Source organism: Thamnophis sirtalis, unplaced genomic scaffold (genome assembly GCF_051295495.1).
Source record: "Thamnophis sirtalis isolate CommonGarterSnake01/CBP01778 unplaced genomic scaffold, rThaSir2_p1.2 scaffold_2, whole genome shotgun sequence".
In the NCBI taxonomy this organism is placed as follows: Eukaryota; Metazoa; Chordata; class Lepidosauria; order Squamata; family Natricidae; genus Thamnophis; species Thamnophis sirtalis.
Window position 1 is genome coordinate 172,347,465 of NW_028261382.1, and position 24,814 is coordinate 172,372,278.

The window sequence follows — 24,814 nt, forward strand, 5'->3', positions numbered from 1 at the left end:
ATTACGGAGGCAAGGATTGCCTTTGCCCAGAAATGGAAAAACAAATTAATCCCAAGCGAAGATGAAATAATAAGAAAGGTTATGGACTGTGCCGAAATGGACAAACTAACTAAAGAAATCCAGGGAAAGGAAGAATCAGAATTCTACCAGATATGGGATAAATGGTATAGGTGGATGGAGGAAAGAAACAAAAATCAATGAAGGAATATAACAAAACTCAAAAAAATAATAGTTATGAGTAAAATAAGAGGGTTAAGAATGGTGAAATCCAAATGAAATACAATAGAAGGGGAAATAATATAAGGTGAGTGGTATCGATTGATGATTGCTATTATAAAAAAACAGTATTGTATAAATGTGGTGTACGTCTAACTTTTGTGTGTGTGTGTATTTTACGTGTTTGTCAATAAAAAAAATAGTTTCTAACACTTGTACTACCCAAGAACCAATCTGCATTGACAATGCCAGTGATTATCTCTATGGTCTTATATATAAAACACAATAAAAACAAAATACTTCCTACCATTGAACCAGAGTCCCTTCTCTAAGAATTAAGAATATCCAATTTACTTTTTGTGGCACTCTAAATTCACAGTCTTTGCTTATCTTGTAATGCCTGTTAATCTCAGTTAAGCCACGACTGTAAAGAATTATAGAGCAATATATTTACAAAAAAAAAAGAGTATGTAATAAGACCTGCAACAATATATGCACAGGGGTGGGTTTCAGGCGGTTCGCGGCGGTCCCCGCGAACCGGTTGGTCGGCGAACCCGGAAGTAAGTAACTTCCGGGAACGCCGAAGGATCCACCCGTCCGCCCGCGTTTCTTACCCAGTTTTGACGAGTTCTGCGCTTCCACGCATGCGCAGGACGCATACAGCGCCTGCGCGATCCTCCAGGAGCAGCTGGAGCATCGCACAGGCGCTAGTACGCATGCGTGCACGAGGACGCCGCCGGCCCCGTTCCAACCAAACCGGTTGGAACGGGGCGAGAAACCCACCCCTGTATATGCAACACTATTTTTAAGCTTAATATAGCTCCATAAATACAACTATCATTTGTAAAACACGACTGGCATGGAAGTGCATGTTCAGCTAGCATGATGACAATCGTCACTTCTACCTCTATCAGCCAGAAAGCATTATATACAAATACCACAGGTTCAAATTTAAACTAGAGGTTTATATCTAAAGTAGCCTAAAAATCATTGTTCTAGAAAACCTAGTTGCAAGAAACAACACAATCAAATTAAAAAAAGAAAGTTCTTCCACTAGAACTTGCAATGTTGTGTTTACAACGAATGTAAAAATTCTCCGCAAAGGAATGTTGCCATGATGAGAAAACCCAAACACACTGCTTCAAAAAAAACACACCTGTCATCCAGCTGTTTTTCCAGCCTTTGCCAACGATCTCTTAGTTGGCTGACTCTATCAGCAAATTTTCCAAGATCTAAGTCATAGTGAGGGTACGATTGAGAAGACTGGGAGTGAACCTGGAGAGCCTTCTGCAGCTCGGCTTCCAAAGTACCAAGCAAGGATTTCTTCATACCAAGGTCTGCTTTCATTTTCTGCAAAAATACGGGCAAAAAAAAAAAAAAGAAAGAAAAAATTAAATTATTTAAGCATCTATGCTCAACATTTCAAAAATATCAACATTTTTTTTAAAAAAAAAATCTGACCAACTTAAAAACTGGCAGCATATCAGTGGTGAGTTGCAGGCGGTACGCCCCAGTACAGGCGTACCGGAGCCTGCCCGGAGCACTGGGTACCATTCCGCTACAGAGAGCCCACCCGCCTGCCCTTACCTATCCTTTAAAGCCTTTGGTGCTTTTGCACACGCGCATGGCGCGTACAGCACCTGCGTGATGCACCACCAAGCAGCTGGAGCGTTGCGGAGGCTTGTGGCGGCATCGCTGGAAGGTACAACGCATGCGCGCGCCACGCAAGTTCATGTGGAGGATGCCGGGCCCCGCTGCAACCGTACCGGTTGCAATGGAATCCGGAACCTACCACATCTGATTAGGCGGCTGCATTTGATAATTTGGAGAAAACGCTATAAAGATATAGACTAAATCTTATCCATGGAAAATGGACTGTGTTTTTATTATACTGTCTAATTATGATGTGGATAATGACATTTGAATTTCCGATGGGTTCAACGTATCACATACAGCTATGGTTTGTTTAACTATGATATACTGAACAAACCATAATTAATTGGGGTCATTCATTATGCGAAGGCAACTTGAACAGTTAAATCATAATCAGCTGTGCTCATATCAGTGATAAGCCAGAATTCCACAGAATCCCAATTTAGTGTCCATAAGCAGATTGAATTGTGCTCGCGGTTTCTCAAGGAAAATGGCTATAGTAATCAGATAATGATACACAGAATTTTTTTTAGCAAAAGTGGGAAACCAATGTCCAATGTTAGACTTACTCATGAAATGAAGAATTAGTATTATGCTGTTAATTCTTCGTTTCATAATCAAGTCTGAAATTGGACAATGGCTTCCCCAGCTTTTGCTGTTTTTTTTTCTTTTAATATCAAGTTTCTTATATTGCACTAAGTATACTTAGTATAATACTATAAAGTTATATAAGTGGCAGTAGTAGCTTTCTCCTATTGGCAAGTTAGTGGTTATTTTGGCTAGACTCACTGATATCAAGGACCTTACAAGACGTGGTAAATACGTAAAAGCAAATAAAATATTAATGAAGTTGCTCACCCCTAGTATTAATATTGCTTGTTATGATCTTCCTTATGTCCTTCCCCACCTCATTTCCCTTATGTGGCTTTTTTTTAAGACTCTGCATCTTTGTTTTGTTTTTATTATTCTGTTTTGCTTTATTATTGGATATTTATTACTGGACACTTATTTATGAACATTTATGTAATCAATATCCATAGCTTTTCAATGCTGGGATAAAAACAATAGATAGATGGATGGATGGATGGATGGATGGATGGATGGATGGATGGATGGATGGATAGATGGATGGATAAATGGATAGATAGATGGATAGATAGATGGATGGATAGATGGATGGATGGATGGATGGATGGATGGATGGATGGATGGATGGATGGATGGATGGATAGATAGATAGATGGATGGATGGATGTTTAATGGATGGATGGATGGATGGATGGATAGATGGATAAATGGATAGATAGATGGATGGATAGATGGATGGATGGATAGATAGATGGATGGATAAACGGATAGATGGATAGATAGATGGATGGATAGATGGATGGATAGATGGATGGATGGATAGATGGATAAATGGATAGATAGATGGATAGATAGATGGATAGATAGATAGATGGATAGATGGATGGATGGATGAATGGATAGATGGATAGATAGATGGATGGATAGATGGATGGATAGATAGATGGATGGATAGATGAATGGATGGATAAGATGGATAGATAGATGGATGGATGGATGGATAAATGGATAGATAGATGGATAGATAGATGGATGGATAGATGGATGCATGGATGGATGCATGGATGGATGAGATGAGAGGGAGGGAGGGAAGGAAGGAAGGAAGGAAGGAAGGAAGGAAGGAAGGAAGGAAGGAAGGAAGGAAGCTCAATTCATAGCTCCATGTAACTCATTTGTAATCCAAGCCCACATTTTTTGAAAAAGTAAAGAAAAAAACAAGAACAAACATCATCTTTTACTTTCTCACCTTTAGGCAAAGTCTGTAGGCTTCGACTTTTTCTGGGTCCAAAGAAAGCGTTTCCTCTTCTGTAAGCCTAATTTCGAATACTCGAATCATATCGTCTGTCTGGAGAATTGCCTGGAGCAGCGACCGCAGGGCATTTAAGCTGTAAGGACAGGACAGGATAGCGAAATCAAGTACTAAAAAAGGTTTAGCATTACTAACATTAGTATTTAGCATTACTAATAATTAGTATTACTAGACTTAATGTCACCTTCGTATTTTTTAGGTTTACTTAAAAAAAAAATCAAGGCACTACCAAAGGGGGGGAAAAACATAACCCCACCAAGCCTAGCCTACATGGATAGATAGATGGATAGATAGATGGATGGATGGATGGATGGATGGATAGATAGATAGATGGATGGATGGATGGATAGATAGATGGATGGATGGATAGATAGATGGATAAATGGATGGATAGATGGATGGATAGATGGATGGATGGATGGCTAAACGGATAGATAGATGGATAGATAGATGGATAGATAGATGGATAGATAGATGGATAGATAGATGGATAGATAGATGGATAGATAGATGGATAGATAGATGGATGGATGGATAGATAGATGGATGGATAAATGGATAGCAAGGAAAGTTACTATATATAAACAGGGAGAAAACCTTACACTTGCTTGCAGTAAGGATGCTACTTAATCAGGTAGCAAAACCCTCTGCAAGACTTCACTAAAAAAAGATTATTTGCTTTTACCAATTCCCTTTTCCCACCTGAGCTCAATTCAAGTATTCTTGCAGTGCAAAATGTTCGTTTGCTTGGGGGCGTTCCTATTTACACAAATGCTTGGTGTCTTAAGTGTTGAAAAATAATTGTACTGTCTCCTCCCTTGACTGGAAAGCACTACGCTTTGTTGTGTTGCTCTAAATAGAATAGTAGTAAGATTGTTATTGTTGTGTAACTAATTAAGAAATAAAGAAATGATAGTCTATTGTTAATGGTGGGAAAAAATTGAAATGCTCTCTATGCTTAAATTGAAGGATGTATGTTGTTTATAGCAAAACATACCAATGGAGAAAATAAGAAATCAAAATTTGGTGTAATTTTGAAGGGGCAATTGAAGATTTTATGTATTAAGAAAATTGAAGATTTTATGTATTAAGAAAAAAGAACTAGAAAGATGAAAAATAATGGAAGAGAATAATTTAGCTGAAAGTGAACACAAAACTACGATGCAAAAAGGACTATGTAATTGAGAGTGGTAAAAGAAAAGAGCTGGACAACTCTTTGTTTCTATAATATGTATAATTTGTTTTTAAAAATAAAAAAAACCTTGAATGGGAAAAGAAACTACCTTAATACAAGCCCCCTAATAAGCTACAGACAACAGTAAATATATTTTGTTATCTTTTTCTAGAGAATATTCTCAATCTAGAATATGAAGGCATTCAACACTCTTAAAATATATGCTTGGTTAGACAGGAATTAGATTAGATTAGATTAGATAAATTTATTTATAGGCTGCCCTTTTCCCTGAGGGGAATAGCCAGATCTTGAGGGCTGTGCGGAAGGTCTGGAGGGTGGTGAGAGTACGAATCTCCACGGGGAGATCGTTCCAAAGGGTCGGAGCTACTACTGAAAAGGCTCTCCTCCGCGTAGTTGCCAGTCGACACTGACTGGCAGATGGAACTCGGAGGAGGCCTAATCTGTGTGATCTAATGCCAGATCTGTGTGATCTAATGCCAGCAGCTGAAAGCAAAACAGATTTCTAGAGGATTTAACCAGGAGTCCTTTATACTGTTTTATTACCTGTCCAAATAGCAAGCAGAAACCCCATTAATATTTTCCAACTTCTGAAACAAAGCACTGATTTCAGACTGCAGATAGTGATACTTTTCAGAGCCTCTAAAATTTGGGAGGTAATCGTTTTGCCTGTTGAGGACTTCTGCCATTGATTGGGATTCGTTTTGGATACTCTGAAAATAAACAAACCAACACGTAAATATCATTTGCACATTTCTTGTATTCCAAGAAAACAATCTGGAACTTGCTCTTTGATTCTAACTGGAAAATGCAAGAAACTGGATTTGGGATCCTCTAAGAACACTCCAGGGACCTCTTCAGGCGGGAATCAATGCTAACTTGAACATACACACCCACACACGCATGCCCCCACACAGCACAAAATGAAACATCGGCTCAAGAGCCGAGTGAAACAAGAGCCGAGGTGGCGCAGTGGTTAAATGCAGCACTGCAGGCTACTTCAGCTGACTGCAGTTCTGCAGTTCGGCTGTTCAAATCTCACCGGCTCAAGGTTGACTCAGCCTTCCGTCCTTCCGAGGTGGGTAAAATGAGGACCCGGATTGTTGTTGGGGGCAATATGCTGACTCTGTAAACCGCTTAGAGAGGGCTGAAAGCCCTATGAAGCGGTATATAAGTCTAACTGCTATTGCTATTGCTAACATCTAGCACAGCTTCTCTCTGAATAGTACTGTTAACAATTGTTCAATGTTCAATGTTTATTACACTTGTATGCCGCCCTATTCCCGAGGGACTCAGGGCGGCTAACAAACAAGGTGGGGAGGGGGGGAAATACAGACAAACAAACAAAGACAAAATAAATACAAAAAACAGCTTAAAAACAACACAACAGTCGCAACAATTCGAGTGGGGCTGGGAACTCATCAGCCCCAGGCCTGCCAGAACAGCCAGGTCTTGATAGCTTTGCGGAAAGCCTGAAGGGTGGTGAGGGTCCGAATCTCCACGGGGAGATCGTTCCAGAGGGCCGGAGCAGCCACAGAGAAGGCCCTCCCCCAAGGGGTCGACAGTCGACATTGGCTAGCGGATGGTATTCGGAGGAGGCCTAATCTGTGGGATTGTGGTGATGTACAAGAAATTATGTTGTAATTACATCAAAAATGGTGCCCGCTTCCAGGGTGGAGCCACACAGCCTATGGATGCCGAGGGGTAGAGTCACCTGCTCTCCCTTTCCAACAGGAGCTCTTGAGCTTCGGAGATCTTCCAAAGGTGTGCAATCAGTGTGGGGAGTAGGAAGTGGGACCCGGTGGAGTGGGAAGCACGTCTAACGCCAGCGGGGACCTTGGGGCGAGGGGGAGCAGATCCAATGCCTGCAGGAATTTCATGTGACCCGACAAATGCGCGCATGACAAAAGCGCGCCAAAAAAACTGCGGCGTGAAAACCGCGACGTCATAAACGCGCCCACAACAACGTGCCGACAAAACCACGATTTAAGTTAAGGTAAGGGTTAGGTTCAGGGTTAGATTCAGGGTTAGGTTCAGGGTTAGATTTAGGGTTAGGTTCAGGGTTAGATTTAGGGTTAGGATTAGGTTTATTAGGTTGTTATTATTTGTTTGTTAAAGGCGCGCTTTTGTCATCGCGCTGTTGTCGTCGCGCTGTTGTCGTTGCGCTTCTGTGCTCATTCATCGACGCGTCTATGACGTTACGGTTTTCACGCTGCGGTTTCATTGGCGCACTTTTGTCGTGCACGGATTTGTCAGTGAACCGGAATTTCAAAGGGGCAGGAACCAGCACACAAGGTGCTTCATGGGGTGGGAGAGGCTTGGGAAGACAGGTCTGGGCCTGTACTATGGTTCCCAAAGAACCCAGTGCTCTGCTGAACAACTACATTAGGGAGACAAGGAGAGGGGGATCCTGAAAGGCCCATGTGAACACCTCGCTTAATGAACGTCACGACTTACTATTGTAATGGGCAGCCTGGCCATAACTTAAGCATCACCCACAATCCCCTGCCACTAGCCTCAGCAGTATCAGATTGAAAATGTGGGCTCCTAATAATACAAGTGGTCCTCAACTTAAAACAGTTAATTTAGTGACCATTCAATAGCAATAGCAGTTAGACTTATATACCGCTTCATAGGGCTTTCAGCCCTCTCTAAGTGGTTTACAGAGTCAGCAGATTGCCCCCAACAACAATCCGGGTCCTCATTTTACCCACCTCGGAAGGATGGAAGGCTGAGTCAACCTTGAGCCGGTGAGATTTGAACAGCCGAACTGCAGAACTGCAGTCAGCTGAAGTAGCCTGCAGTGCTGCATTTAACCACTGCGCCACCTCGGCTCTATTTATGATGCTTGCAATCCGCTGGGATCATGTAATCAGCTTTTGCGACTTTCTGAGAAGCGAAGTCAATGGGGAAGCCAGATTCACTTAACAACAGTGTGACTAACTGAACCACTGCAATGATACACTTAACAACCGTGGCAAGAAAGGTGATAAAATGGGGCAAAAGTCACTTAACCAATGTCTCACTTAACAGAATACATTTTGGGCTCAGTGGTGGCTGAGCTGTTATGTCTAGTGTAAAAAAGAATGGTGCAGGGTATAGGGAGAGAGAATATGGATAAAACTTAACTCATTGCAAATCATACGTACCTCTAATTCACTGATCCGGACAGACAAATTATGGGAGGCTCCTTGATCCAACTGGAGGGGATTTCGCTGCCCCATCCTGAACTCACAATTTTCAATCTGGCGCCGAAGTTTTTGCAGTTCCATGAGCAACCACGCCTCCTGCTTTTCTCTTTCGGGAGCTTCGGGTACTGGAAATTGGGAAGAAAATGGGAAAAAAAGAAAACTGGGAAAAAGAAGTTTTACACTGAAACCCTAAAAGCTGTTTTGAAACACACTTGAAATAATCAGGGCTGCCTTAATGCATGAGCCTGATGGGCACATGCCCATCAGCATAGGGGCCCCATACCAACACTGATTTTGTTGAAAGTGTCAATAAAATAAATATGTTTAATTTTATCGACCATTTACATTTTTATTCCTGTGGTTGTCATCGTAGGGCCCCCACAGAGGTGGGCTCCTACCAGTTCGCACCTATTCGGTAGAACCGGTTCATCAAATCTACCGAACCGGTTAGAAGAGGTTCCACCAGTGGACCCGGAAAGCAGGCCACACCTACAGAAGAGGTTCCAAAAAAATTTTGAAACCCACCACTGGTCCTTGGATGTGATTATTCTACACTATCATGCTCATATTTATAAAACTCAGTGCCTCTGTGAAAGGTAAGGATGACTACTGCGTTTGTGGTGCAATCAGAACATTGCGTGTGTTGAAGTTGTTTTAACGCAAACCAAAGATGCCTTTTAAAAAACAAGTTGACATCATATTCTTATGCATGCCAGTGCTGTGTGTGAGGTAATTTAAGGTGGTTCTGACAAGTGTCGTCGGCATCTTCATATCCGGTCACATGGGTGGCAAGCCACTCCCATCTGGTCACATGGGTGGCAAGCCACTCCCACAAAGGAGGGCACACCCACAGAGTAGGTTCGAACAATTTTTGAAACCCACCACTGGGGCCCCAGTATACTGCTTTGCAGGAGCCCATAATGCTCTTAAGATGGCCCTGATTTGAATAGGTGGATAGTAAGACGGGTGTCACATTTTCATCAGCAATATGGCTTGGAACGGCAAACAGGTATAATTTGAACTCTATGCCAAATACTCTTGCCCTTCTCTATATTAAAAAAAAGGCATTAGAATTTTTTTAAATTATATGTCACCATATATAATTAAAACATAATTTCCTATAATTGTCAACCTTCCCTTATTGCAAATGTTTTTATTGACAAGTCTTGCTTTTTGCCTATCTGTGAAGTCCATACCTGCCTAAGATAGGATATTGCAAGCTGAATTCAGCTCTCCAATCATATACTATGCCCTACAAATGTTTGGCAATCTTACTTAATCTTATGTAATACAATCAGTGGTGGGATTCAGCCAGTTCGCACCTATTTGGGAGAACCGGTTGTTAACTTTCTAAGTAGTTCAGAGAACCGATTGTTGGAAGAAATCTCCTTTTGTTTTTTCCACTTTTACAGGGCTAATCCTGTAAGGAAGGCAGGAGGGAAACATTCTGGTGTTGTTTCTAGCCTCATCTTTATTGCCCTGCCTACAGAAACTGCCTCTCCGGTTAACCCTTATTCCGTTGTAACAGCTAAGGCGAAGCGCCCATTGACCTGAGTGACCTTGAGTTGGCCACACCCACCCAGTCACATGATCACCGAGCCCCACCTACCCAGATGGTCATTAGGGGCAGAGAACTGGTTGTTAAATTATTGGAATCCCACCATTGAATATGACTTTCTCAACATTTTTCAGCTCCAAATAGAGGCAGCCTCATGAAAATGCGTATCTAGCAGACGGTCTCTGGCTGGCTTAGTGAGTCACCAGCAGATGTAAAATATTACAACATACCTACATGTATTTATTAGGTCACTAACCTATGACAACTGGTGGAGTCTTTGTTGGCTCTCGAATCTGGATGACCAATGTCTGGTAATGCTTCTGAGCATCCGTGATCTGAGTCTGCATCTTCCTCTTATCATCATCGCAAAACATCTCTGAGCCTTGGCTGTTCCTGATAAATTCTTGGTAATGGATCTCCAAGTCAGCAATTATTCTTTGATAATCTTCTCGGCGCATTGTCTTCAGCTGCAAAAAAAAATGAATGCAAACAATTTCAGGAAAAGTAACCCCAACGTGTTGATGGCAAAAATTTATCTCTACTTACTGCTTACCGCCGTAGAGGAGAAGAAATGATTCGGGGGGAGGGGAGGTGTTGAAGACTGGGGAGAGGGGGAATGACTAAAAATGACAAATGGCTTAAACAGGTAGGTTTACTGGACGGAGGAGGGGGTCAGAACATATACCATAACAACAACTCCATAATATAAGATGCCCACCTTGGCAATAGTCATAGCCCTGATTTTCTCAACGTCAATCATACAATAATGCCAAGACACCAAGCTCTTCATGTTGATGTAAAGTTGATTCCAGAGAGCCATAATAGCGTCATAGTATTGTTCAATTCTAAAGAATAAATGAAAGGGTTATTTACACTCAAAAGGCATATCTATCTCCCACACATAAAAGCTGCAATATTTCCAACACTAAATATTTTTCAATTCAAAAAACCAAATGTTTCTCATATTTATATTATATATTTTTATTATTAGGGAGGGTGGGTTTTTAAATGGATGGGTAGATGTCATCAACAGCGCGACAACAGCGCGGAGACAGAAGCACGCTGTAAACGCTAAACCTAAAATTAACCCCTAAACCTAAACCTAACCCCCCTAAACCTAATCCTAAACCTAATCCTAAACCTAACCCTTAACCTAATCCTAAACCTAACCCTTAACCTAATCCTAAACCTAACCCTTAACCTAACCCTAACCCTTAACCTAGCCCTAAACCTAACCCTAAACCTAACCCTAAACCTAACCCTAACCCTTAACCTAACCCTAAACCTAACCCTAAACCTAACCCTAAACCTAACCCTTACGTTAAGTTGAATCGGCTTGCTTTCAAAGCGCTATTTAAAGCGCTCTTCTTTCTCCGCGGTCGCTGTTGTCACCCTGTTGATGACATCAGCGATGCGGTTTAATCGGGCGCGGCTTAGTCGAGCGTGGTTTTGTCTTGCCACGGGTGTTTTCGCTAGGAAGTCTTGCCTTAATAGTTCAAGCAATAATTAGTGACTTACTTGGTTGCCAGGTCCACAGCTAATGGGTTTAGAGGTGGGATAATAAGACTAACAGACGGCACCAGCATATCTAGACCACCTGGCCCAGTCACATGCCATTTGCTTCGTTCGCTGTTGTCTTTTAAAATACACTCATCGCCTTTGCGCATTGTTTTCTGTGGGGGAAAAAAAGAAAAATGAGCACAGCTGGAAAGAAACTCCCTATTTTTTTCAAATTAAGAGCCGAGGTGGCGCAGTGGTTAGGGTGCAGTACTGCAGGCCACTTCAGTTGACTGCTATCTGCAGTTCAGCGGTTCTAATCTCACCGGCTCAAGGCTGACTCAGCCTTCCATCCTTCTGAGGTGGGTGAAATGAGGACCCAGATTGTTGGGGGCAATATGCTGACTCTGTAAAACCGCTTAGAGAGGGCTGAAAGCCCTATGAAGCGGTATATAAGTCTAACTGCTATTGCTAAATTTCCATCATTTTGTTAAAAGGGAGGGGGATTTAAATGGAGTAACATTCATCCCCTCCAAATCCAATCAGTATGGCTAACAGTGAAAGTTTACCAGTAGCTCTGAAACAACACAAAGATCAGAGCTTTTTCAGGCCTGGAATTAAGGCATGGATGTTTGCACCTGGCACAGTATTATAGAACAGTGTTTCTCAACCTTGGCAACTTGAAGATGTCTGGACTTCAACTCCCAGAATTCCCCAGCCAGCATTTGCTGGCTGGGGAATTCTGGGAGTTGAAGTCCAGACATCATCAAGTTGCCAAGGTTGAGAAACACTGTTATAGAAGGCTTGCAAAAATGTTTTCAACTAGCTCTGATAAAATTGCATTACTATAAATATGTTTTATACTCTTAAATCATTTCCCGGAATCGTAGTTAGTGTAGAACACAATAATGTACTACTCGTGACTCTAGAACAGTTAGTCAGTTTGCTTACTCTAGAACAGTTAGTTCATACGAATGACTCTCCACCAACCTCCGGAATTTGCTAAGAGGGCTCTACGATGTTATATTTCTGAACAAAGATCCAGTTTTACCATTTTTGAAACATTCTGCATGACATTTATAAGGAGAGCAGTTGCATTTAAGTCACATAATTAATAGCAATAGTACTTTATACACCATAGTGCTTTACAACTCTCTGTAAGCAGTTTAGAGGGTCAGCTTATTGTCCCCCAATATTCTGGTCCTCATTTGCCAACCTTGGGATGATGGAAGGCTCAAAAATTTAGGCCACAGAATGTTCTACATGGCATTATTAATACAAGGAGCTGTAATAATGGGATTCTTACCAGATCTTGTTTATAGTCACAGAGAGCCCTGAGAATGATGGGCTTACTGGACTTATACTCAGGGTTACGGGGTTTCAACTGTACTATCTTCTTTGACTTATTCACCAAATTTTGGACCTGCCTTTTATATTCCAGGATTTTATCTCGCTCAGCCTAGAAGGAAAAAAAAGTCGTGATTAACAACTTTATTTAAACACCAAACTGTCATTGCTGTTGTGTCAAATTGAATTTTAACTGAAATTATAGGCAGAGGTCAGTATTTCATTGACAGTTCCATCATAACAAGCTTTAAATCAATTCACTCCCATCCGGTCACATGGGCAGCAAGCCACTCCCATCCGGTCACATGGGCAGCAAGCCACTCCCATCCGGTCACATGGGCAGCAAGCCACTCCCATCCGGTCACATGGGCAGCAAGCCACTCCCATCTGGTCACATGGGCGGCAATCCACTCCCATCCAGTCACATGGGCGGCAAGCCACTCCCATCCAGTCACATGGGTGGCAAGCCACCCCCACAAAGGAGGCCACATCCACAGAGTAGGTTCCAACAATTTTTGAAACCCACCACTGAATCAAGCACATTATTTTTTATCATTTCATGAGTGCTTTATCAACATATAATTAAGATGGATGGCACTACTCTGATTTCCTTTCAAACGCAGAGCATTTTGTATGTGGACAGAGTGATGTGATATAGAAGACCACAGGTAGCTCTCATTCAGTGATCATAACTGGGATGGGCAACTCAATTGCTAAGTGAAGTGCTAAGGAAACTGCAGCTATGCATGTTATCTTACTTCAGCTTTCCTTTGCTTCACAGACCAGTGCAGTTACATTTTCATCACCAGTGACGTGCGGTGAGGTTTATGGCTGGTGAGGCACTGACACAGGGGTTTCAAATTTTTTTAGACTTGTGGACTTCAACTCCCAGAATTCCACAGCCAGGCATGCTCAGTTCCGGTTTAAAGCGACAGCATTTGTTTTTCTCCTTTGCGAAAAAGTTTTCCTTCATTCTTTTTCTTCTCAGGCTAGATGAGGCACCTCCCGCCTCCTCCTGTAGAGGGCGCTTTTTTAGAGGCTTTTTAAAACAGTGAAGCACTAAGCAGAGTCATCCACTGTGACTCTGGCAGCAACTAGCTCAGCCTTTTTCCTTTTACATTTTTTTTTCTTTTTATGATGACAGTGGTGAGGCTCTGCCTCCCCTGACTGCACGTCCCTCTTCATCACCATTGTAAGTGCTGCACAAGGTATTTGCTAAACAGCGATAGCACTGAACAAATGATGCTCACAACCAATTCTCAGAGTTCTGGCCAGCCATGCACCCTCATGGTCTCCCTATCACAATCTTGGCAACTGGTTCACATTTATGTCTGGGTGCAGTGACTCTCAATCACAATTGCCTTTTATAAAACCTCCTGCCAATTTTCCTAGAAAGTCAGTGGGGAATGCAACAGGGAAAGTGACAGGTCACTGGAGTAAGTGTGCCTTATCCATGCATCCTAGCCTCTCTGCGCTCATGCAACCATTCATATATCTCCTCACAACCGCACCAACCCTCTCCTGCACCTCTTTGCTCCCTTCCCTATCTGGCAACATGGGGCAGCTCTACATGGGGCTGCCCCTGAAGAGTATTCGGAGACTTCAACTCGTCCAGAACGCAGCCGCGCGAGCGATTGTGGGTGCACCTAGGTACACCCACGTTACACCTATCCTCCACGAGCTGCACTGGTTACCGATCGGTCTCCGGATACGCTTCAAGGTGCTAGTCGTAACTTATAAAGCCCTTCATGGTATTGGATCTGGGTACTTGAGAGACCGCCTGCTGCCAATTACCTCCCAAAGACCCATTAGATCGCACAGGGTCGGCCTCCTCCGGGTGCCATCTACCACCCAATGCCATCTGGCTATTACCCGGGGGAGGGCCTTCTCTGTGGCAGCTCCCGCCCTCTGGAATGAACTCCCCGCAGGGATTCAGACCCTCACCTCTCTCCAGGCCTTCCGAAAAGCCGTCAAAACCTGGCTTTGCCGGCGTGCCTGGGGGTGATGAGTTCCCTCCCCTCTCGACATGTATGGTTGTGCGACTGTTGCTTATTTTTATTATTTGTATTTCGTTTTTATGTTCCCCTTTTTCCCCGCTTGAATTGTTCGCCGCCCTGAGTCCTCCCGGAGAAGGGCGGCATATAAATAATAAAATTCTATTCTATTCTATTCTAACAGTCACTAACCTGCCTGCCAGCCTGGGATTTGCAGCTTCCTGCTGACTTCTCTACCGATTTTGGTTGTGGGGAAACCAGCAGGAAGTTGCCTTTCCAAACAATATAGGATCTAGGTATTGAATGGCAACTTCATGACTTGCTATTGCTAAATGGTGCAGTCGTACCGGGATTGCATCGTTTAGCAACAGAAATTCTGGACCGAATTGCCATCGCGAGTTGAGGACTACCTATACAGACTGCTGAGCGTTTGTGGTGCAATAACAGACAGATGCATCCATACCTCTAATTCTTTAATCTGCTCCAGCAGAACTTGCAAGGACATATTTTTATCACAGATGAACCTTTTCCTGATGACATCCTGCAAATTCTTCAAGTAGTTCTCAGTCGATTGGGCTTCCTCAAAAAACTACACATGGAACAAAAAGACACATTTAACAGTCTCGTTCGTATCTTGGGTTTTCGTGGGATATACAGGGTATCCCCAAAAGTCTTACTGCAACGCAGATTAAAACTGCACTAAGACTTTTGAGATGCCCCATATAAAATGCAAGAGGTTAAGAATATCAATGCACTGCTTTTTCAAGAATATAGATGTATGAGAACATAATACATAATAAGAAGGTTACTGAAGACGATCTAAAAGATGTGGAGACTCTGGAAAGAGTGCAGAGAAGAGCAACAAAGAAGATTAGGGGACTGGAGACTAAAACACATGAAGAACGGCTGCAGGAACTGGGTGTGTCTAGTTTAATGAAAAGGAGGATTAGGGGAGACATGATAGCAGCCTTCCAATATCTCAGGGGTTGCCACAAAGAAGAGGGAGTCAAGCTATTCTCCAAGGCACCTGAGGGTAGGACAAGAAGCAATGGGTGGAAACTAATCAAGGAGAGAAGCAACCTAGAACTAAGGAGAAATTTCCTGACAGTTAGAACAATTAATCAGTGTAACAGAAATTGCCTCCAGAAGTTGTGAATGCCCCAACACTGCAAGTCTTTAAGAAGATGTTGGATAGCCATTTGTCTGGAATGGTATAGGGTTTCCTGCCTAGGCAGGGGATTTGGACTAGAAGACCTCTAAGGTCCCTTCCAACTCTGCTATTGTATTGTTGTATTATTGTGTTATATACAGTGGTACCTCAGTACTCAATGTGAATTGGTTCCAGGAGACACATTGTGTACTAATAATGATGAGTAGTAAACAATGTTTTTCCAAAAAGAATAATGTAATGAGTCACAAGGCAGCCGACACCAACAAATTCTAGCTTGTGTGTTGAGTACCAAACATTGAGTTTGTTGAGTACCAAATTCAGTGAGTTTCAAAGCAGCTGAGTTCCAAAGTACCACTGTATACTCTTTAAGAATTGAATCTACCTTTAGATGCTATATTCCACAAGTCATCATTAAAGGTAAAGGTTCCCCTCACACATATGTGCTAGTCATTCTTGACTCTAGGGGGCGGTGCTCATCTCCGTTTCAAAGCCGAAGAGCCAGCGCTGTCCGAAGACGTCTCTGTGGTCATGTGACCGGCATGACTAAACGCCGAAGGTGCACGGAACGCTGTTACCTTCCCGCCAAAGGTGGTCCCTATTTTTCTACTTGCATTTTTACATGCTTTCAAACCGCTAGGTTGGCAGAAGCTGGGACAAGTAACGGGAACTCACTCCGTTATGCATCAACGAACCGCTGACCATTCTAATCGACAAGCTCAGTGTCTTAGCCACTGAGCCATTGCGTCCCCCCAAGTCATCATTACTACAAGCCAAATTAAAAATGCTTACATTAAGACAGTTAGTACGCACAATTATTGGTTAGAATCTAATTTATCTGTATTTTTCTAACTAAACAGAGCCAATATGGATTGAAATGATAAAAAGTACTTTTATAAATTATTTATAGCTTCTGTAAACCAATACATACCTGAAAGTAGGCTGCATTTTCCTTGAGATGAACATCAATGCACTTGGTGATCTGAAGAATCCAACTCCACTGAGTTTGTAATGTATCCATATAGGCCTGCACATTTAAACAAATTGCCATTGGTTCTGAATTCTGATAACGTAATTTGGTTTATTTTTCGGCTTGCAACTCATTTTTTTAATCTTCAAAATTATCTACCTTAGCTGGAAGGGACCAAGAGTCAAAAATCAAGTCTACATCCATGACCGGATTTCTGCTTTGCCTACTAATAAAATCTGACTTGTCGTTTTTTCCTAGTTTGTTTATAGAAGCCCCACTGAGGAAAGGCAATGAAAACCAGAATGCACAAACAAAGAAAAATATCTTCCTCTTAGCATTTTTTATCCTATTGTTCATCTTACAGTTACTAGTTGACTAGCTGGTCACTATGTGGAGAATGTAAAGCTTCCTCTACAAATCCAAAATGGCCCAACATTAAGGATCCGTGTTAATTACGATTTAATAGGTTAACATTTTTTTTGTTACAGTAGCTGGTTCTAAAGTGTGCTTTTGAAAATTAGCAATGGGCCCCTCATATTTGCATTTAGCTTTGCATATTTAGCTCTGCGCCGAGGTGGCGCAGTGGTTAGGGTACAGTACTGCAGGCCACTTCAGCTGACCGTTCTCTGCAGTTCAGCGGTTCTAACCTCACCGGCTCAAGGTTGACTCAAGCCTTCCATCCTTCCGAGGTGGGTGAAATGAGGACCCAGACTGTGGGGGCGATATGCTGACTCTGTAAACCGCTTAGAGAGGGCTGAAAGCCCTATGAAGCGGTATATAAGTCTAACTGCTATTGCTATTTTCAAGACTACTTCTTGATCAAAAGAGGCTGTCTGATAGTACAGTTCGGGGGACAAGACTTCATTACCAGCTTTCACTTCAATGAAATGTCATGTTGTTCCAAAAATAATCTCAGGATAAAAATGTAGGAAGTTGAAAACATACCTCAATTTTGTCAGAAGCTGGGTGCTGGCTGAGCACCAACTGATCACATTCTTGTTTAAGTTTATTGAGTTCCTTTTCTTTAACTTCGAGCTGGCTCATGCGTTTCTGTAAGTAGGCAAGGACTTGGATTTAAACTCAGTTTCAATAGGAAAAAGGGATCGGTACATTTAATATTTATTAAGTTTTTATATAATTGTGTTCTGTTTGCAATCCCAGCAGGCAATTTCTTCTCTGCGATGCTAGGAACACTTTTGTCGAAATAAGCACTCAAAATATCACCCATATCTATCAATCCCATTCAACTATAAGCTGCATCCTATCTGTCTCCAAGCCTATGTTGAGGATTCATTCCCCTCTTCTCTCATTGATCTCATTTCCTCCACTTGTTTTTCTTTTATTTCACTGCGGTGTCCCTTCTATTTTGAAATTGAATGCCTGTGTCCAATTTCTCCTAACATTAGAGTGGAAGTTCCAAATGAAATTGTAATTAATTAAATTAAAATCTGCTTTAAAACCTCAATACGATCATAACACTAGCATGGACAATAAAGTTGAATAGATTTATGCTGATTCCCAGATTGACGATTTCCTCTCCTAAAGTTTTTCATCTTCCCTTTAAAAAAAGAAAAAGAAGAAGCATATCTCCCAATGAAAGCCTTGACCTTCTCCAATGCTAGAAAGGGCACATTTTCTGAAAGAGGCTTGTAAAGAGGAAGCGTCAATCATTATGCTCCTTTTCTTATAAACTCTCAGAATGGCTAAAGAGGTTCTCCATCTTGAAACTAGTAAAAACCTTTCGAAGTATTGCAGAATTTAAAACTTCTACCAATAACCAGATTATTCTGCATTTCAAAAGACAAAAGGGTTTGCAATCTTTCAAAAAGAAAAATAACCGAACCATTAAGTTCTCGAATGAGTTTTATTTGTATCATTAACTCACTGAGAAGGTTTCTTGCTTCCTCGAAATTTCAGTGTTTCTGTCACTCCAATCATACAGAAGTTCTTCCTCCTCGCAGTCATTGATCCACATGATTTCCCTGCTAGTGGCTTGGATGATGTTCTGCAGCTGGCGCAGCTGATCCATTCGTTCAAAGGAGAACCTCTACAAAACAACATCAAGGAATCAATAACGCTTTTTTCATTGAATGATCAACGCGTAAGAGTACAAAACATAGTACAGAAAATGTGGTAAGAGGGCGGGGGGAGCAATGAAGCCATCACACACTGAAAAACCGTGCCAACTCAGTGAAGCGGTAGAAGTGATGTGCCAGTGCCTGGAGGCTGTCAGGGTCTGGATGGGAACGAACAAGCTTGCACTCAATCCCGACAAGACTCAGTGGCTATTGATGCTCCCTCCCAAGGATGGTCCAGCTATTCCATCTCTTAGCCTGGGGGGGTGAAATTATACCCCCCCTCAGAGAGGGCTCGCAATTTGGGAGTCCTCCTGGATCCGCAGCTGACACTAGAACATCATTTGTCGGCTGTCACCAGGGGGGGCCTTTGCCCAGGTTCGCCTGGTGCACCAATTGCAACCCTATCTGGACCGGGAGGCCCTTCGGATAGTCACCCACGCCCTCGTGACCTCAAGACTAGATTACTGTAACGCGCTCTACATGGGGCTGCCCCTGAAGAGTGTTCGAAGACTTCAGCTAGTCCAGAATGCAGCCGCGCGAGCGATTGTGGGTGCACCCAGGTACACCCACGTCACACCTATCCTCCGCGAGCTGCACTGGCTTCCTATTGGTCTCCGGACACGCTTCAAGGTGCTAGTCGTTACTTTTAAAGCCCTACATGGTATTGGACCTGGCTACCTGAGAGACCGCCTCCTGCCAATTACCTCCCAAAGACCTATTAGATCCCACAGACTAGGCCTCCTCCGAATTCCATCTGCCGGCCAATGTCGGCTGGTAACCCCCCGGGGGAGGGCCTTCTCTGTGGCTGCTCCAACCCTTTGGAACGATCTCCTTGTTGAGATCTGGACCCTTACTACCCTTCCGGCCTTCCGCAAAGCGACCAAGACTTGGCTGTTCCGGCAGGCCTGGGGCTGTTGAATTATCCAACCCCATCCTAAGTTATGACTGTTGTCGTATTTTTAATTGTTGCTTTTTTATTTTTATATCCCCACCTTTATTTGTAAGTCGCCCTGACTCTTCCGAGAGTGGATGGCATACAAGTTAATTAATTAATTAATTAATTAATTAAATAAAAACAAATGGCCAAGATGCTTAATATACCCCAGTCATGTCCAAACTGTGGTTTCTTGACATTTTACAAGAAAAATCAAAATTCTGCTCCGTCTTTCCAAGACAGGACAAGTTGCCAGGTAGAAATTTCAACAAGTATTGCTAACAGACTTTAGACACAGAGTTGCTGTATTTATAGACAATAGTTAAATTGGATTCTGCTCGCCCCTGACATGAATATATTTCTTTTGCTGGTCAGCGAGTGAAATAAAATGACTGACTGACCGGAATTGCTACAGTAGATCATTTTTGAAGTTTGTTTTTTTAAAATAAAAAGCTTTTAGCAAACTTTTCTATCTGGAAGCTCTATCAAAATGCAGGTGTCTGTTTAAAAAGGTTCCAGTCTACTATGAAATTGATTTACTTATTGTATATGCTTTATGTCTTTCACTAAGAAACATAGGGACATATAGATATTGTCCTCCTCCTTCATTTTATCTCACAATATCCAGGGAAGATTAGCTTTGGCTAAGAAATATAAGTAATGGACAGTGGAATACATCTCAATCTGGCATTATGTTTGCTAAACTATCACTTAGGAGGATAAAAGATGGCAAATAAAGGATCAGAGAATATTTCTAAAATCATTTTACATTGTTGATGATAGAAAAGAGCAAATATTATTTTCATTTGTACATAACTCTTCTTTCCTAAAGAGGATAAATAGGATATTTTCAGCGCACAGTTGCTCCCATTGCTGGACTGCAGAGGAGAAAGAATATATCTAACGCTGTATTCCTTATTCAACTCCAATATTTCTACGGAAGTCAAATGATGCCCTGGTTTTGGAATCACATCTCGTATGAGAAAAATGTACGAATTTTCCTTCCTACTTAAACCTAAATGCAAACCTGATGCTGAAATTTACCTTAATAACTAGGCAAAACATGTGTTTTAAGAATAAAATAAAAAAATAGCTTACCAAGAGATATTCATATTCTTCTTCCAGCTGATGAACAGCAGCCTTCTCACGCTGTTAAGTAAAGAATAAAGAAAACAGGTGTCTAAGCAAACAGGGAAAATAGATGGGAGATTGGGGATTTTCACTAAAAGCAGGAGAACCTAAGGCAGTAGTATTTGGGACACTCTTTTTATCATAATAGAAAAGAGGGAACATAATTCTGCAAGAAAATACGGATGAGTGCTGAGTTAAATGCAAGACGCAGGATTGGAAATCTGTGCTTATCCAACCTTGATTATACCACAGGAATTTTTTTTAATCCAACCAACATTCGATTACCTAATGGCCAAATATGAATCCAACAAAAATCTTTGTTAGAACGCCACTGAACTGGTCATTCAATTTATCCAATGAGAATCCGGGAGAGAATGGAACTGGGAAGAATAGAGCAGAGAATTGTGGGTATAATTTGGTAGGATACCAGAATGTCTAATGTTGGTTCTGCAACCCTTTTCCATTAATCTCAAATTCCCAGTTTAATATAAAAAAGCAATAGGCAGAAAAAGCGTGACCCGACAAATGCGCGCATGACAAAAGCGCGCCGACGAAACCGCGGTGCGAAAACCGCAACGTCATCAACGTGCCGCCAACAGCTCGCCGACAACAGCACGCCGACAACAGCGCGCCGCCAACAGCGCGATTTAAGTTAAGGTAAGGGTTAGGTTCAGGGTTAGTTTTAGGGTTAGGTTTTAGGGTTAGTTTTAGGGTTAGTTTTAGGGTTAGTTTTAGGGTTAGGTTCAGGGTTAGGTTCAGGGTTAGGTTTAGGGTTAAGTTTAGGTTAGGTTTAGGGTTCGTTTTAGGGTTCGTTTTAGGGTTAGTTTTAGGGTTAGGTTCAGGATTAGGTTTAAGGTTAGGTTCAGGGTTAGGTTTAGGGTTAGGTTTAGAGTTAGGTTCAGGGTTAGGTTCAGGGTTAGGTTTAGAGCGCGCTTCTGTTGGCGCGCTTCTGCGCTCATTCATCGGCGCGATTTAGAACTCGCGGTTTTGTCACCGCAGTTTCGTCGGGCGCGCTTTTGTCAAGCGCGCATTTGTCGGGGAACCCAGAAAAAGTATGCATCATTATTTGTGTGTGAGGAAAAAATGTGGTGATGGTAAAGAAGCTACAGTTTTTTCTCAAGGGTGAAGACTTAGATTTTAATAATATTTATTGTTAAATAAGTTAGCAACAATATGCACTTGATAATAACATATACAGTCAACAGTCTAAAAAGAGAAGTACACATGGCCACCTACCAGATCAGTTTTCACCTTATCCAAGTGCCAACGATAGTCTCCAATAGAATTATGGAATCTTCTATGCTCCGCGATTTGTTGTTCAATGGCTGTAGCATCAAATCCCCATTTTACTAACTCCATTTCAGTCTGAAAAGAAAAGTGCATTAATTGGTACTTCATTCATAAATGCACCAACCCAAAATTAAATAAACCCCATCATTACTTTCCAAATGGAATTTGATTCCCCAACTTCCTGCTGACGGTGCTTGTGCTAACAAGAGTTGTTAGTTACAATTGGTTCTTTAAATGTAAAGTGATGCAAAATCACAGGATCATCATTTGCATCATTTAAATTGTGAAGCCTTTTTATATGAGCCTTGAATTCAGGCACATTCCAAAAATCTAGTATTTTTCTCTGGAAAAACCTTGATATTAAAAATATTTAGAATTTCCTCGTCTCTTTACTATGACTTTAGGCCAGAGAAATCCTATCTGTCCAGGTCCAACAGCATATTGCAGCCTGCTAGAAGTATATAAAACATTTTTATCTTTTGTTTAATCAATCTGCTGTTCTCCTGCAAGTAGCTCTGTAACTGATCTCCTTCATTTTGAATATTTATAGTTTTTTTTTAAAAAAAGTGTTGCATTTTAATCTGCCCTTTTTTATAATAAAATTTTACTGTTTTCCTTTTGCAGGCAAGAAAATAGGATCAAACTCTCTTGCCACATGTCTCTACATCACACAGCCTGGAAGTTCATTACAGGAACTAATTTGTTATTTACACTGCAAGAGCCTTGTTTCTTTCATTCATCTGGGTGATGCCAGATAACAGGAAGTGGCAGCGGAAACTACCTTGCTACTCCTCCTAATCGCAGCTGCGCGAGCGATTGTGGGTGCACCTCGGTACACCCACGTTACACCTATCTTCCGCGAGCTGCACTGGCTACCGATCAGTCTCTGGATACGCTTCAAAGTGCTAGTCGTAACTTATAAAGCCCTTATGGTATTGGACCTGGGTACTTGAGAGACCGCCTGCTGCCAATTACCTCCCAAAGACCCATTAGATCACAAAGGCTCGGCCTCCTCCGGGTTCCGTCTACCAGCCAATGCCACCTGGCTACCACCCGGGGGAGGGCCTTCTCTGTGGCTGCTCCGGCCTTCTGGAACGAACTCCCTGCAGGGATTCGGACCCTCACCTCTCTCCAGGCCTTCCGAAAAGCCGTCAAAACCTGGCTTTGCCGGCAGGCCTGGGGTTGATGAGTTCCCCTCCCCTCTCGACTTGTGTGGTTGTGTGATTCTTGGCTATTTTAACTTCTTGTATTGTGTTCTATGTTTCCCTTTCCCCCTTGAGTTGTTCGCCGCCCTGAGTCCCTCCCGGAGAAGGGTGGCATACAAATAAAATAAATCTAAATCTAAATCTAATCAGGGAACAGGGTATGAACAGGAATCAGAGGACTTTTTGGAAAAATAGTTTGAGACCTCTGGCCTTCTACCCTTCGGGTTCAGTCAATCTGCTACAACAGCTTTTCTCAACCTCAGCTATTTTAAGATGCGTGGATTTCAACATGCTGGCAGAGGGAATTCCGGGAGTTGAAGATCATACAACTTAAAGTAGGGGGGGGTGAAAGATGCAGGACGCGGGCCAAATCCAGCCTGCGCAGGCCACGCTCACCCCGGGCTTCACAAGGGGAAAAACAATCCCAATACGTCACAATATGATGCGATCAGGTTTGATACCCCTATCTTAAAGTTGCAGCCATTGAGAAACACCATGCTATAGGAACAGAACAGAGTAACAGAGTTGAGGGAAGGGACCTTGGAGGCCTTCTAGTCTAACCCCTACTCAGCCAAGAAACCTAATACCATTTCAGACAGTTAACCAATCTCTTCTTAAAACTTCCACTGTTGGAGCACTCACAACTTCTTTAGGCAAATTTTCCCACAGATTAATTGTTCCAACTGTCAGGAGATTTCTCCCATGGCACGACAAAACCGCGCTAGTCAAAATAGCGGTGATAAAATCGTGTCGCTAAAGCCGCGACGTCATCACCGCACGTCATCACCGCCGCGACAACAGCGCGGCGACAGAAGGGCGCTTTAAAACAGCACGGCGGCAGAAAGCAGATTTAAATTAAGGTAAGGGTTAGGATTAGGTTTAGGGCTTTGTTTTAGGGTTAGGTTTAGGTTTAGGGTTAGGTTTAGGGTTAGGGTTAGGTTTAGGATGCTGAGTGCTTGGGAATGCGCGGATTTGCCCTCCGGGATTATGTCATCGCGGTAGGGTCGCGTTTTTCCTTAGCGTTTCGAACGGCGCAAATTAGTCTTCACGCTTATGTCTCTGCGGATAAGGGCTTCATGGATTTGTGGTGGAACCAATTTCTCCTTATCTCTAGCTTGCTTCTCTCCGAACAGATGCTTCCATTTCCAATTCCATCCAATAAGTCAAAAATCTAACTAGTATGAGAACAATGACTCCAATAATTCTTAGTCCTCAGTTATTTTGACCTAGTTTGTGAGAACAAGAAATACAGTTCTAGGAAAACAAATACCCCTTTAGATTTTCTGATTTTTTTGCAAAACTTTGCTGCTGAGTATTATCAAAACTTCATGAAGATCAACTTGGTTGAAATGGGCATCCATGTTCTTAGTGAGCAATGGCTTCTACTCATCATTGTAATGAGAACCTTTTTGATCTGGCTTTAACACTAGCTTTAGCAAGGGTAAAGAGAGGATTGTAATAATTGGATGTTCTTTTTGTTTTTGTGATTTCCT

At 42.2% G+C, this 24,814-nt stretch overlaps 1 protein-coding gene across 2 annotated transcripts in view; it reads right to left on the reverse strand.

Annotated features, from left to right (window-relative positions):
• The window catches only part of DSP (desmoplakin), a 61,684-nt gene that overhangs the window by 14,474 nt on the left and 22,396 nt on the right, over positions 1 to 24,814 (reverse strand). For both annotated transcript variants that reach the window (XM_087707494.1, XM_087707493.1), the window contains exons 5-18: positions 22,063 to 22,191; positions 20,794 to 20,844; positions 18,569 to 18,730; positions 17,629 to 17,733; positions 16,645 to 16,740; positions 15,009 to 15,134; positions 12,511 to 12,663; positions 11,226 to 11,380; positions 10,426 to 10,552; positions 9,964 to 10,174; positions 8,108 to 8,274; positions 5,505 to 5,671; positions 3,704 to 3,842; positions 1,373 to 1,566 (exon numbers count right to left, since the gene is read on the reverse strand). In XM_087707494.1, the coding sequence (XP_087563620.1) occupies positions 1,373 to 1,566; positions 3,704 to 3,842; positions 5,505 to 5,671; positions 8,108 to 8,274; positions 9,964 to 10,174; positions 10,426 to 10,552; positions 11,226 to 11,380; positions 12,511 to 12,663; positions 15,009 to 15,134; positions 16,645 to 16,740; positions 17,629 to 17,733; positions 18,569 to 18,730; positions 20,794 to 20,844; positions 22,063 to 22,191 (1,982 nt within the window). The remainder of the gene's footprint in view (positions 1 to 1,372; positions 1,567 to 3,703; positions 3,843 to 5,504; positions 5,672 to 8,107; positions 8,275 to 9,963; positions 10,175 to 10,425; positions 10,553 to 11,225; positions 11,381 to 12,510; positions 12,664 to 15,008; positions 15,135 to 16,644; positions 16,741 to 17,628; positions 17,734 to 18,568; positions 18,731 to 20,793; positions 20,845 to 22,062; positions 22,192 to 24,814) is intronic.